The sequence below is a fragment of the Eretmochelys imbricata genome, chromosome 3 (genome assembly GCF_965152235.1).
Source record: "Eretmochelys imbricata isolate rEreImb1 chromosome 3, rEreImb1.hap1, whole genome shotgun sequence".
Classification (NCBI taxonomy): Eukaryota; Metazoa; Chordata; order Testudines; family Cheloniidae; genus Eretmochelys; species Eretmochelys imbricata.
In genome coordinates, this window is record NC_135574.1 from 67,518,346 (window position 1) to 67,533,723 (window position 15,378).

Below are 15,378 nucleotides of genomic sequence, written 5' to 3' on the forward strand. Positions count from 1 at the left end.
AGGAAGGGATTTACTTCCCAGACCAGAAAATAACTGTTGGGGATGTTGAAATGCCTATAGTTATCCTTGGGGACCCAGCCTACCCCTTAATGCCCTGGCTCATGAAGCCGTACACAGGCACCCTGGACAGCAGTCAGGAGCTGTTCAACTATAGGCTGAGTAAGTACAGAATGGTGGTAGGGTGTGCATTTGGACGTTTAAAGGGTTGCTGACACAGTTTACTGACTCGGTCAGACCTCAGCAAAACCAGTATTCCCATTGTTATTGCTGCTTGCTGTCTGCTCCACAATATCTGTGAGAGTAAGGGGGAGATGTTTATGGCGGGGTGGGAGGTTGAGGCAAATCACCTGGCCACTGAATACACGCAGCCAGACACCAGGGCAGTTAGAAGAGCACAGTAGGAAGTGCTGCGCATCAGAGAAGCTTTGAAAACCAGTTTCATGACTGGCCAGGGTACTGTGTGACACTTCTGTTTGTTTCTCCTTGATTAAAACCCACCCCCTTGGTTGCCTCTAAATTCCCTGTAAACCTCCCGCCCTCCCCCCTTCAATCACAGCTTGCTTGCAAAGGAAATAAAGTCACTATCGTTTAAAAAACCATGTATTCTTTATTAATTGATTATAAAAATAGGGAGATAACTCACAAGGTAGCCCAGGTGGGGTGTGGGAGAAGGGTATGAGGGAAGGAAAAGGCCACTTTAAAACTTCTTGAATGGCAGCCTTCTGTTGCTTGGGCTGTCCACTGGGGTGGAGTGGTTGGGTGCCCGGAGCCTCCACACCCGTTTTCTTCGGTGTCTGGGTGAGGAGGCTATGGAACTTAGGGATGAAGAAGGGCGGTTAAACAGGGGCTGCAGCGGCAGTCTGTGATCCTGCTGCCATTCATGAACCTCCACCAGATGCCAGAGCATGTCCGTTTGATCCCACAGTAGCCCCAGCATTGCCTCATGCCTCCTCTGATCTTCCTGCCGCCACCTCTCCTCACGTTCATTGGCCACTTTCCTCCACTTTCCTGCTATTGTGTCCCTCCACACAGCTCTGTCAGTGCCGGACGACTGCGTGAGCTCAGAGAACATTTCATCGCGCATGCATTTTTTTCGCCGCCTTATCTGAGATAGCCTTTGGGATGGAGGAGGGAGGCTTGAAACATTTGCAGCTGCTGGAGGAAAAAAAGGGAGTGAAGTATTTAAAAAGATACATTTTACAGAACAATGGCTGTACTCTTTCACGGTGAACAGCACTATTCACATTACATAGCACATGTGATTTTGGTACAAGGTCGCATTTTGCATCTTCTATTGAGTGCCTGCGGCTTTGGTGTTAGGGATCACACACGCAGGGCCGGGGAACAGAATTCGGCTTGCAGGCGGCCATGGCAAGCCATAGTCTTTCGGCTTCTGCAACCTTCATAACAGCAGCGCCTGTCTCTCCCATACCAAGCAAAGCACATTGAGTTGGCCATTTAGTGCTGCAGTTTTCCTGTGAACGTGCAGCAGCAGAAACCAAACTAACCCCCCCTCCCCAATTCTCTGGGATGATTGCTTTACCCCTCCCCCCACCGCGTGGCTGGTATCAGGGAAGATCCCTGCTAGCCAAACGCGATCAGCTCAGTGCCAATGCTGCTCTCCCTCGTCGAACCGCGTGGCTAACTGCGGGGAGGATTTCTTTTCAGCCACAGGCAAACAGACCAGCAGGAACGGCCACCTCTGAATGTCCTCTTCATTAAATTCCCCTATTTCAACCAGGTTACCATGAACAATATCACTCTCCTGAGGATAACACAGAGAGATAAAGAACGGCTGTTGCTTGAAAACATAAAGCAACGGATGATGCTGCCAGGCTTTGTCATGCAATGATACCAGATTACTTGCTACTAGCATGGCGTGGTAAAGTGTCCTACCATGGAGGATGGAATAAGGCTGCTCTCCCCAGAAACCTTCTGCAAAGGCTTTTAGAGTACCTCCAGGAGAGCTTCACGGAGATGTCCCTGGAGGATTTCTGCTCCATTCCCAGACCCGGTAACAGACTTTTCCAGTAGCTGTACTGGCCACGAATGCATCCCAAGTCCTCAGGGCTACTTAATCATTAAAAAACGCTTGCTTTTATAGTGTGTATTATATTTAAAAAAGGTACACTCACCAGAGGTCCCTTCTCTGGCTTGGTTGGGTTGGGAGGGTATTTCAGTCAGGGTGATAAAAAGATCGTGGCTGTCGGGGAGAACGGTGTGCTGTGTGCTCTCCTCAAGCTCGTCCTCCTCCTCCTCCTCATCTTCCTCATCCACAAAATCCTCAGGCATGGCGGAGAGTACCCATCATCGGAGTCCATGGACGGGGTGGGGGGGTAGTGGTGGCAGCCCCCCCTAGAATTACATGCAGCTCAGCGTAGAAGCGGCATGTCTGGGGCTGTGTCCCGGAGCATCTGTTTGATTCTTTGGTTTTCTGGTATGCTTGTCTGAGCTCCTTAAGTTTCACATGGCACTGTGTTGCATCCCTGCTGTAGCCTCTGTCCCTCATGGCCTCGGAGATTTTTTGAAATGTTTTGGCATTTCGTCTTTTGGAACATAGTTCTGATAGCACGGATTCCTCTCCCCATACAGCGATCAGATTCAGTACCTCCCGTTTGGTCCATGCTGGAGCTCTTTTTCGATTCTGGGACTGCATGGTCACCTGCGCTGATGAGCTCGCCTGGCCAAACAGGAAATGAGATTCAAAAGTTCCCGGGGCTTTTCCTGTATACCTGGCCAATGCATCCGAGTTCAGAGTGCTGTCCAGAGCTGTCACAATGGTGCACTGTGGGATAGCTCCCGGAGGCCAATACCTTCGAATTGCGTCCACACTAACCTTGATTCGAAACGGCGATGTCAATTTCAGCGCTAATCCCCTCGTTGGGGAGGAGTACAGAAATCGGTTTTAAGAGCCCTTTGTGTAAAAAAAAATGGCTTCGTTGTATGGACGGGTGCAGGGTTAATTCAATGTAACGCTGCTAAATCCGACATAAACTCATAGTGTAGACCAGGCCTAATGGTCCTGACACACATATGGAATTAATAATTTTTAAGAATTGCCCAGAGCTCTGATAAACATGCTGGGGGGCTCCTTGTAGGAATGAGTTGGAAAGACACAGTATTCGGGCCCAAATGACACCGATCAGGTATTCCCAAGATTGTCACTTTTTTGAGGTAGCTATACTGGGAAATCTGTAATGGTGTTCAGTACACACTGCCAGCCGTTATGGGCTCAGGACCAACCCAGACGTCCTGGATTGTTTTTTGGTACCGTAGGCCTAAATGAGAACAAGATAATGTAGCATTCAGTGGGGGAAGGGAGAGCAGAGTCAGTTCACATCCAACTCTTCACACACATCATTGTGCCATACAGCGTCCAGCCCAGTTCCTTCTGGTGCATCAGTCTAGTCCGGACAGATTTGGTACTTCAGAAAAGAAACATGTTCAGTGCATTTATGGTTTGGCCAGGAGCTGAAGAGAGCTGGATGCCATCGTTGTAATGGGGGGTAAAACAGTGAGGGGTGAAGAAGGTTTTTCCTATATGTGATGAGAGAACAAGAAACTAGAATATACTACATTAAAAACATCTGCCACATGATGCAACAAACCTCCACCAATGAGCCCTGGAAAAGGAACCAAGGCACGAGGTTTCCCTGTCTGGGAAAAGAAACCAGGCCACAGCTGTGAAAGTGCCAAATACTCATCACTAGACCATCAGGAAGGAGCCATGTGCTTCGCTTGGGTGGCTGCTCAGACATGTGGGCCCTTGTGAGGTGAAACGCAAAAAGAAGAACGTCTGCAGTATTCCCAGCATCAAGAGATCAAAAATCATGAGATTGGCCCCCAAAATCATGAGATTTCTAAAAAAGATTGTACTGTGTTTTTTAGGTCAGTCTCTTGATTTTTGAAATCCTCCCCCCGCCGCCCACCCCCCAGTGTGTGTGCATATGACAATTAGTGTTGTCTACTCTCCCACATGTACTGGGTAAGGAGATTTTGTCCCCTGCTGCAGGAGCTCTCACCCCCACATCTGCCCATCTCCTACCCAGCAATTAATCCTGTCCCCGAGTCTCCCATCAGTACTGTCCCCACCCAACTCCCCTCAGTTTAGCCCCTCCCTCTGTTCAGTCCCTAACCCCCATCATCACCACCCCATCAGTTCAGCCCCCTTACCCCATTGTCCCCCACTGTCCTCAGTTCACCCTCCCAGCACTCACCCCATCTGCTCAGAACCCACCACCAAAAAGTCGCCCACCCCATCAGCCCCCACCATCCTTACTTCAGCCCCCCTGCAGCCCAGAGGCCATAGTTCAACCCTCCCAGCCTCTGCTCCACTTAGGGTTCTTCACCCTCCCCAGGCTTGGGGGGCTGCAGTAGGGTCCCCTCTCCCACTTCCCAAGCTGGCAGGAGAGCAGCTGCCTGGGGCTGATAGTGGGAGCTGAGACACACAGGGGTGACAGCAGGAGTCCCAGCTGTCCAGGGTGACAGTGAGAGCCTCTCCTCACAGGGCTGATAGCGATTTCTAAGTGAAATTAAGCTTCACTCATAATCTCAGGATAGAACTCCCAAATGTGAGTATGTTTTTTTCAGATGCAGCTGAAAACCACCCCATGACATTTGAGAGCTTTATCATGAGTTCATGAGTGAGGCTTAATTTTACTTAGAAATTGTGTCTCTCGTGGTAAATTCGTGAGAGTTGGCACTTCTGAGCCTGCAGTCCAGCTACCACAGGGGACAGGGTGCCAGAAGAAGTATGGTGAAAGGCTAGGGAGGCCACTTGTCTGGTTTTATACCGGCACAGAAACTAGGGGGGCAGCGGCAGCACCCCCAGGTTTCACTGTGAAAAGTTTGATGGTGCTGTCGGAACGAAGCTAGCATTATTTCTAAGCTGACCATATATCCCAGTTCTTGATCAGTTGGCAAGAGCAAATGGGACAAATGCCCACTTTTGGCAAAAAGGTGAGGTGCAGAGGAACATGGGGGGAGGAGCAGCAATGCCAGCCCCACGCAGCAGGGGAGGCAGAGCTCGGGCACGAGGCAGGCAGGACTTGGGCGAGCAGCAATGCCAGCCCCAAGCAGGGACAGGGGGCTCGGATGAGTGGCTTGGGCCAGCCTAGCTCCACGCGGTTTTTCCTTTGGGAAATATGGTCACTCTAACTATTTCAGAGTAACAGCCGTGTTAGTCTGTATCCGCAAAAAGAGAAGGAGTACTTGTAGCACCTTAGAGACTAACAAATTTATTTGAGCATAAGCTTTCGTGAGCTACAGCTCACTTCATCGGATGCATGCTGTGGAAAATACAGTGGGGAGATTTATATACACAGAGAACATGAAACAATGGGTGTTACCATACAGACTGTAAGGAGAGTGATCAGGTAAGGTGAGCTATTACCAGCAGGAGAGCGGGGGGTGGGGGGGCGGGGGAACCTTTTGTAGTGATAATCAAGGTGGGCCATTTCCAGCAGTTGACAAGAACGTGTGAGGAACAGAAGCCCTCTACACCAACATTCCACACAAAGATGGACTACAAGCCATCAGGAACAGTATCCCCGATAATGTCACGGCAAACCTGGTGGCTGAACTTTGTGACTTTGTCCTCACCCATAACTATTTCACATTTGGGGACAATGTATACCTTCAAATGATTCTATGATTCTATGATCAGCGGCACTGCTATGGGTACCCGCATGGCCCCAGAGTATGCCAACATTTTTATGGCTGACTTAGAACAACGCTTCCTCAGTTCTCGTCCCCTAATGACCCATCTCTACTTGCGCTACATTGATGACATCTTCATCATCTGGACCCATGGAAAAGAAGCCCTTGAGGAATTCCACCATGATTTCAACAATTTCCATTCCACCATCAACCTCAGCCTGGACCAGACCACACAAGAGATCCACTTCCTGGACACTACGGTGCTAATAAGCGATGGTCACATAAACACCACCCTATACCGGAAACCTACTGACTGCTGTTCCTACCTTCATGCCTCCTGCTTTCATCCAGACCACACCACACGATCCATTGTCTACAGTCAAGCTCTATGATACAACCACATTTGCTCCAACCCCTCAGACAGAGACAAACACCTACAAGATCTCTATTAAGCATTCTTACAACTACAATACCCACCTGCTGAAGTGAAGAAACAGACTGACAGAGCCAGAAGAGTACCCAGAAGTCACCTACTACAGGACAGGCCCAACAAAGAAAATAACAGAACACCACTAGCCATCACCTTCAGCCCCCAACTAAAACCTCTCCAACGCATCATCAAGGATCTACAACTTATCCTGAAGGACGACCCATCACTCTCACAGATCTTGGGAGACAGGCCAGTCCTCGCTTACAGACAGCCCCCCAACCTGAAGCAAATACTCACCAGCAACCACACACCACACAACAGAACCACTAACCCAGGAACCTACCCTTGCAACAAAGCCTGTTGCCAACTGTGTCCACATATCTATTCAGGGGACACCATCTTAGGGCCTAATCACATCAGCCACACTATCAGAGGCTCGTTCACCTGCACATCTACCAATGTGATATATGCCATCATGTGCCAGCAATGCCCCTCGGCCATGTACATTGGCCAAACTGGACAGTCTCTACGTAAAAGAATAAATGGACACAAATCAGACGTCAAGAATTATAACATTCAAAAACCAGACGGAGAACACTTCAATCTCTTTGGTCACTGGATTACAGACCTAAAAGTGGCAATTCTTCAACAAAAAAACTTCAAAAACAGACTCCAATGAGAGACTACTGAATTGGAATTGATTTGCAAACTGTATACAATTAACTTAGGCTTGAATAAAGACTGGGAGTGGATGTGTCATTACACAAAGTAAAACTATTCCCTCCCCCCCCCACTGTTCCTCACACGTGCTTGTCAACTGCTGGAAATGGCCCACCTTGATTATCACTACAAAAGGTTTTTTTCCCCCACTCTCCTTCTGGTAATAGCTCACCTTACCTGATCACTCTCCTTATAGTGTGTATGGTAACACCCATTGTTTCATGTTCTCTATGTATATAAATCTCCCCACTGTATTTTCCACGGCATGCATCTGATGAAGTGAGCTGTAGCTCACGAAAGCTTATGCTCAAATAAATTTGTTAGTCTCTAAGGTGCCACAAGTCCTCCTTTTCTTTTTGCCTATTTCGTGATTCTTGAGAATCCCGGAGCTGTGCTGCATCCGTGTGATATGAGTGGGAATTGCACTTTTCCACATTGCTTTTGAACACACATGGTTACAGTTTTGTTAGCTGGCTTCCAGCACTCCCACTATAAAAAGTGTTCCAACGCCTCTGTACTGGACAGTCCTCTTTTTGGCTGGTTTGTCCCCCATCCGATACTGGGACAAAACCAGATGTTTCTTTGTCTGGTATCAGATACGACAGCTATGGTTCTCAAACTGTGGGTCGGGATCCCAAAGGGGGTGGTGACCCCGTTTTAATGGGGTTGCCAGGGCTGGCTTCAGACTTTCTGGGACCCAGAGCTGAAGCTGAAGCCTGAGCCCCACCACCCAGGGCAAAGCCTGAGGCCTTCAGCCCTGGTGGCAGGGATCAGATTACAGTCCCCCTGCCGGGGGGAGGCAGGAGAGGAGGCCTGGCCCCCACAGCTGGGACAGCAGGGCACGGGCAGGTTCAGGCTTTGGCTCCCCCTCCTGGGGTTGTGTTGTAATTTTTGTTGTCAGACGGGGGTTGTGGTGCCATGAAGTTTGAGAACCCTTGCCATAGGAGATGCCATTTTGAACAGTGCACTGCTCTGCTCCCCACCCACATGACCTCAGACACGCTGCATGCAAGGTCAGAACAGTGCGGGCAAGGCAGTGCACTCTTGAAAATGATGTCCCGTGTGGCATGATCTCACACACACCGTACATCTCAGGTCACGCTGGCAGGGAATGGGTCACGCTGGCAGGCGCAGGCCCTGCCATTCCCAGAGGTGCCGGAATGTGCAGGATTCCAGAACATGTGAGTGGTCACCCTCCAAAACAGCCACTGCACATTCTCTGAGGGTCAAGCTCAGGACTGTTAGAGGGGGAGACTACTGTGCTACCAACTGCACTACGGTGGCTGGCTAAGATAACGCTAGACACTGCCAGCTCGAGCGTCACTGGCACCTGACAGCACAGCACCCTGCAGTGCAGGGCAAAACAAAAGAGAAGCGAGTGACATAACCTCCTGGAGGCAGACCCAGCCCACCTGGCTACCCCTGGAGCTGCCCACTTATCCCCGGTGTTGCTGCACAGAACCGTCCCTACGCTTCCTCCAGAGGGGGTGGCAAAGGGAAAGTCTTCGCTGACCAGGAATTGAGCCCAGACCCCAGCAGGGAGTAGAGTGACCAGATAGCAAGTGTGAACAATCAGGACGGGGTGGGTAATAGGTGTCTGTATAAGAAAAAAGCCCCAATATCGGCACTGTCCCTATCAAATCGGGACAGCTGGTCACCATAGCAGGGAGAGCCCAGAACCACTAGAGCACCAGGGTCCGGACAGGCTGCTGCCTCTCTGCACAAAGCGGACACAACAGCAGACCAAAGGGCTGTGTGCGATGGCTGGAGCGGAGGCCGGCCGGAGTTCACCAGGCCAAACGCCCTGTGAGCTGATGGAGGATGGAGTCTGAAAAGGGAGGCTGGGGACCAGAGAAGAAAAACACCAAGGCAGGCGCGACACCCTTGCCCGGCAAAGGAGCAGGGAACGGCCTAAGCGGGTGAGTCCCTGCGGCCCCGGGCAGGCGGCTGGGGTTGATCGCTCCCGCGGGAGGCTGAACGCAGGGCGGGACCCCGCAGCCCCGGGCAGGGCGGGCTGGCTCGTGTAATGGAGGCTGGAGGAAGACACGTGACGTGACCGCCGCCGGGGCAGGGTACGGGCCGCGCGACCCGCCCGGGCCGGGGCCCTGGTCTCCTGGCTCCGGCCGGGCTGGGCCCCCGAGCCGAGGGGCGGGGGAAAGGCGGGACCCCAGCGGCGCCGGCTGGGCAGCGCTGCCCGAGGCCGAGGGGCGGCGCCAGGCTCTGAGCGGCCGGAGGCTCCTCGGCTGAGGCGGCCTCTGCGGGGCCGGGCCGGGCTCTGCCTCTGGGGCGGCGCCGAGGTGAGAGCCGGGCGGGCGGCCGCGCTGCGGGGAGCCAAGGGTGGGACCCGCCGCCCCGGGCGCCCCTCTCCCCCCTCACCCGGCCAACTGCGCTGCGGGGATCGGCCGGGCCTGCAACAGCCCCCGCTTCCGCACAGCCCGTGACCGCCCCGACCCCTGAACCCGCCGCCTCTGTGCCAGTGTTTAGCGCATTCACCGCCTTTGCCCCCGCTCCCCCAGCACTTACCTCAGGTGCCCCCCCCCCCCAATTAAGAGCCACGCTTTTTAGTAGTGCGGGACTCTGCTCGGACCTGTTGGGGCATCCGAGACGCACCAGCAGGGCGGACACCGGCTGCCCCGCGCCGCAGGGCCCAGCCCCGGGGCGAGTATTTTCAAAAGTCCAGTGGATGTTTGCAAAATTCTCCCGGGCCCGGCCGGCCCGCTCTCAGGGGGGCTGGAACAATTTGTAGAGTGGGGGGTGCTGAGAGCCATTGAACCAGACTGTAAAGCCTGTGTATAATGGAAACCACTTCAAGCACTCCCTGCACCCCTCGTCCCAGTACCTGTGCCCGCTCTCCTCTGGGGCAGGGGCCAAGGGAAATGACTTGTCTGTGCAATTTATTAAAGGCCTTCCCTAGTGTGGGTGTTTCCATCCCCTTCCTCAAATTAGCGAGCTTTGGGGCAGTTCTGAATCTTGTCGTTCATGATCCTGTTCAGAAATTGCTACAAGGGTTCTCAATTCAATTGGTTTTAAAATATTCGAGCTGGGCTTAAAACAAAACACAACCCTGTGCCTCAAAGTGATGAAGAATTACCCGTTAAGGGTGTGATCATACCCATCCTTACATTTGTGGTTTTGACATGGCACTAGTACCATGTGGGGTACTAAATACCTTTAGATGTCATTGAAGTCTATGGGAGCTGAGGATGTCACTCACCACCTTGCCGGATCAGGCCCATTTAAATTAATGGGACTATTCATGGTCCAAAGCTGCAAGGTCCTGAACCACAGTCAGCTCTGAGAGAGGCCAGGGACTGGCTTACACACAAAATTTAGTTCAACCTAGGTACATCACTTGGGTGTGAAAAAATTCATACCCATGAGCACCTCAGTTAAGCTAGCCTAATCCCTTCTGTACATGCAGCTCTGTTGACAAAATAATTTTTCCATTAACCTCGTTACTGCTGCTCCAAAAGGTGGATTACCTGCATTTATAGAAAAACCCTTTCTCTCAGTGTAGGAAGCCTCTACACTATGGCGCTATAGCAGGATAGCTACAGTGCCACGGCTGTGCTGCTGTGGCACCTGTGGTGTAGACATGGCCTAAAATGGAGTTGCTTGCTGAGGATTCTGGGACCTGTGAGAACTATTTAAGCAAAATTAACTGACTTGTTTTGATCATATTTAGTGATCTCTCAGGAGTTCGAGGTGTGACATGCACTTTCAGTATGAAAACGAGACAAGGGTTTGAAACAGCCCAGGGTGGGCCCATTTGAGAGTACAGTATCCACACTGAATAAGATGATGAGTAGCATCCCATTAGGGATCAAAAACTCAATGGCCCTCAAATGAAACTCTTACAGTTTGCGGGGTAGTGTTGGGAATCACCACATGAAGGCACACCAGCGTTGGGATCGATAACAACCAGTTATCCAAGTATGAGTGGCATAATTGTGAAGTACAGGAGGCAGTACTTGGCATGAGCAAAGGAGAACATAATGCTGGGAAAACGTTGGTCTATGAAACATGAACTATAATTCATTTTCTTCAAAAATAAGTATTTAAAAATGTCATTTATTTTTTTATTTTATCTTTAGGTAACAATTCATCATTAATCAAGATGTCCTCAGCACCTGAGTCCCCAAACATTAAAAAAGAAGCACCCAAAGAGAAAGACAGTCGAATTCCAGGACTCAGGGGTGTCCGTACAACCACCCTGTTCCGAGCTGTGAATCCAGAGCTTTTCATTAAACCTGTAAGAGGCTCCTTCAGAGACAATATGTTTAAAAATGCATTTTTGAGATATATTTTTTTAAAAAACACATTTAAGCCACTAGTGTGATAAGTACCACCTAAGAATATTATAACTGAAAAATAGTTTTCACATTTTCCCAGTTTGATTACTTTGCATTATTTGACATCACTTTGTCTATAGTCAGTTTCTGTTTCCCCCATGTACTGGTAGACTGTTCTGGCATCTAATACTCCTGCGGGAATTCTGCACCAAAAAATCCAAAATTCTGCACCAAAAAAAAAAAAAAATCCAAAATTCTGCACCAAAAATTCCAAAATTCTGCATATTTTATTTGTCCAAATAATGCAATACAATCACACCAGTTTCACTTATTTTGGTAATTTGTTTAAACTACCATAGAGGAAAAAAATCACAAAAACTGTTCAGCATTTCCTAAACACATGAAAGTTAAGTTACAAATACTTGGTAACCAAGACCCTGCATTCCAGTTATAATCCTAGATTTTCATTTAAATTACATTACTTTTATTTTGGTGTTTGGTGTTCTGTAAAGTAGGCTGGTTTCAGAGTAACAGCCGTGTTAGTCTGTATTCGCAAAAAGAAAAGGAGTCCTTGTGGCACCTTAGAGACTAACCAATTTATTTGAGCATGAGCTTTCGTGAGCTACAGCTCACTTCATCAGATGCATACCGTGGGCTGTCACTTTAAATTGCCCAGACTTTCACATGTGATAGTCATACAGTTTTGCTAATCATTGTCCTGCATTTTTTTTAAATGGATAGGTAAAATAGATCCTGAGCTGTAATCTAACCCCATTGTGCCTCTCTGGCACAGGAAAAAAAGCGAGAAAGTCCATAAACCTTCCTAGCCGAGCATCCCGTTACTGTCATTTACAGTAAGGCTCCTTTATACCACTTTATACCACTCTGGCAAGGTAAAGGAGCCTTAATTGCCTAAGCGTTTGTCTATACTGGTTTCAGAGTAACAGCCGTGTTAGTCTGTATTCGCAAAAAGAAAAGGAGTACTTGTGGCACCTTAGAGACTAACCAATTTATTTGAGCATGAGCTTTCGTGAGCTACAGCTCACTTCATCAGATGCATACCGTGGAAACTGCAGCAGACTTTATATATACACAGAGAATATGAAACAATACCTCCTCCCACCCCACTGTCCTGCTGGTAATAGCTTATCTAAAGTAATCGTCAGGTTAGGCCATTTGACGATTACTTTAGATAAGCTATTACCAGCAGGACAGTGGGGTGGGAGGAGGTATTGTTTCATATTCTCTGTGTATATATAAAGTCTGCTGCAGTTTCCACGGTATGCATCTGATGAAGTGAGCTGTAGCTCACGAAAGCTCATGCTCAAATAAATTGGTTAGTCTCTAAGGTGCCACAAGTACTCCTTTTCTTTTTGTCTATACTGGCACTTTACAGCACTGCAACTTTCTCGCTCAGTGGTGTGAAGAAACCCCCTGAGCGCTGGAAGTTTCAGTGCTGTAAAGTGGGAGTGTTGGCAGTGCACTAGCCCTGGGAGCCATTCCCCTCCTGGAGGTGGGTTTTTTTCAGCACTGGGAGAGCTCTCTCCCAGCACTGGTGCCGGGGCAGCTCTTTAATGTTGCCAGTGAAGATATGCCCTAGGAATGGGAACAATTAACTAACAATGGGAACATTAGCAGCCTGCCTGTTTAGTTGTTACATTTCTGCTCTGCCTCAGAGACAGAGCCTGCTTCACACAGCCTTACGCCTCTAAGCCCAGGATGCAACAAGAGGCACAGAGTGAGTTTCTCTCACTCATTTGCAATCAGGCAGGCATCGAGTCCTCCCCCCCCGCCCCAACATCTCTCCATGGAGGCACACAAGCCCAGCCTCCCTCCTCGTCCTGCGGTGATCTGCTCTCTGCTGCTGGCTGCTTCCAGCAGACACGCCTGGGCTGCTGTAGAAGGGGCGTGTGTTCCCCACAGATTTCTTTGCTCCGCCATTTTTCTGCAGGGGTGCCAAGAAATCTGCAAACAGTATGAATTCTGCACCCCACACAGGGCGCAGAATTCCCCCAGGAGTAATCTAATGAGAGGAAAGGAGTACTTGTGGCACCTTAGAGACTAACCAATTTATTTGAGCATGAGCTTTCGTGAGCTACAGCTCACTTCATCGGATGCAAGGGACTCCCATGAGTCTGCAGAGTTTTATGATTTCATGCGTTAGTTACAGGGAGCCTCTCTTCATATTTAAAAGGGTAAAAAAGAGGATTTAAATATTTTTTAAAGTTTTTAAGATGAAAGGACAAATGTTTGTTTTTAAAAAGTAAGGGTTTTTTCCATTTAAGTGCCACGAACTTGAGGGACCTTTTAGCTTTTAAGATCTGCTGTGCTCGCCTACTTCACCACTCTCTCTACAGAATGTTGAAACCAGTTACCACTTTTTATGGATGATTTTTAACTTAATAATTGTTTAATTATAAATAAATATAAAGTAAATTGAAAAACTAACTATGGTGGGAAAAATAGCCCAGAGACGTTTGCTTACTATTTTTAATGCCGTTTTATTAAATGATTTGATGTGGGAGGGTAATGTGGCAAATTACTTTAAACATTCTTTTACATAGGATACTAACTTGGGTGCGGTGCTAATACTGCGGAGTGTTGATAATGCTGCTCGTGCGGCTGATCTTGGAGCTCCAGTGTTAGCTGCACGTGCAGAGAGTGCAGCATGCTAATTCAGCAGACCTCAATGTTATTCATAAAGAAAGACGACAGGCTCAGTTTGGTGGCGAAGGTGCTCTGCCGGGTTTATGGTCAGCAAAACACAGTACTGGTGCTTTGTCCAATGGCTCATAGGGACACTAAGACGTGTGCCCGTGACAACGTACAGGCTCAGTCAGCATAACAGGATACTGTCCCCTCGGCTGATACAAAGATGCCCCTCCTATGACTTCTCCTTTTATACATTGATACAGACAAGTTACATATTACACTCCAGATATTGTTAATTCCCATCCTTACACCTTGTATCTGCTAGTTCAAACAAAACATCCTCATCCATTATCCTGCCATCCCATCCTTATTTTATAAGGGGTCCGTGTGTTCCTGTTTATTATCTTGGGGATTTGTTTACGTTCTTATTTGAGAACTCTGTGTGTTTTTGTACAATCCTCTCTGGTCAGGAACTAACTTACTTGGTCAGCCAATACATGGTGTGTTACTATTACTGCCAAGGCCTACTTTGGGTCACAGCCTTCCGTTCACACTGCTAGTTATGCCTAGGGCTCCAGCAAAGCCTACAGGTTGAATATGCCAACTAATATTTTTGTTACAATATCCATTTTTGTAACTAAGTAGGTGAAATTCTGTTTTACATCTGCATAACCCAGAGACATTGGTAAGACTGCACAAAATTAAAAGGCAGAATTTGACCCATTTAATAAAAGTAGGTTTTGTGACAATAATTTGTAAATCCGTTTTAGGAGAAATAAAATTATTTTGACAGGAGCACAGTGTATTGCCCCAGTAGTAAATCTAGATTGAATGTGTTGCAGAAAAGTCTTATCACCTTTAGGAACTCTGCTTCTGGCCAATCCGTGAAACAATATTATGACCTGTGGAGGCTCAGAACATTGGATGTTGCCACACATGGTCTCTAGAAAGGGGAGAGGGTAGCTTTTTTTTTAACTTCATGATTGTTTCATAGAAAGTATTTTTATCTTTGAAGAACATTATCCTCTTCCTCCTTTCTGAAAGCAAATGGCCTAGATGGTAGTCACCAATATTGTGTCAATTTGTGTCAACTGCTTGTATAGGTCTCAAAAGTGGCAGTGGTGTTATGTCATAAAGAGATGTCAGAGAGGGCCCCTGGTCACTTGGCATGCCAAGAGCAAAGAGCCTGATGTACATGATGGATCAAAAAACCAAAATAGCTGACTAAAAGTGCAAATTAATTTCTTTTGACAGAACAAACCTGTTATGGCTTTTGGACTCATAACAATTACCCTGTGTGTGGCCTACATTGGTTATTTACATGCAACACAAGAGAATAAAAAGGACCTCTATGAAGCTGTTGACAGTGAAGGAGCCAGGTATATGAGGAGGAAGACTTCCAAGTGGGATTAAAGAAGCTGCTTAATAACAGAGAAAGAGAGAGGAGTAATTGGCAATGTAGGCATCTGAATTGTTAATGTTAAATTAGGTATCTGCTAACTTTTCTATGCAATTCTTGGAATGATGTTTGTAAAATTTAATCCAATTTCCATTCCATTTTACAATGCCATGCCTGTACCTATAAACTTTACAGAAGAGATACAAAGTAATAAAGTGTTAAGAACA

General features: G+C 48.2%; 1 protein-coding gene across 3 annotated transcripts; it reads left to right on the forward strand.

Annotated features, from left to right (window-relative positions):
• Positions 1–8,610: 8,610 nt before the first annotated feature.
• SMIM8 (small integral membrane protein 8) lies at positions 8,611–15,378 on the forward strand. 3 transcript variants are annotated; one of them, XM_077812799.1, is made up of 3 exons: positions 8,611–8,727; positions 10,903–11,060; positions 15,007–15,378. In XM_077812799.1, the coding sequence occupies exons 2-3, from the start codon at positions 10,926–10,928 to the stop codon at positions 15,163–15,165; spliced, it is 294 nt and encodes a 97-aa protein (XP_077668925.1). In that variant the 5' UTR covers positions 8,611–8,727; positions 10,903–10,925; the 3' UTR covers positions 15,166–15,378. The 3 variants fall into 3 exon arrangements, with proteins under 3 accessions (XP_077668925.1, XP_077668923.1, XP_077668922.1); XM_077812797.1 differs by lacking the exon at positions 8,611–8,727 and adding an exon at positions 8,860–8,880; XM_077812796.1 differs by lacking the exon at positions 8,611–8,727 and adding an exon at positions 8,887–9,105.

Excerpts from the sequence above, each read along its gene's own strand:
- SMIM8 (XM_077812799.1), top strand. The coding sequence starts at position 10,926 with ATGTCCTCAGCACCTGAGTCCCCAAACATTAAAAAAGAAGCACCCAAA. Across the intron at positions 11,061-15,006 it reads CAGAGCTTTTCATTAAACCT|AACAAACCTGTTATGGCTTT; the intron begins GTAAGAGGCTCC and ends TTCTTTTGACAG.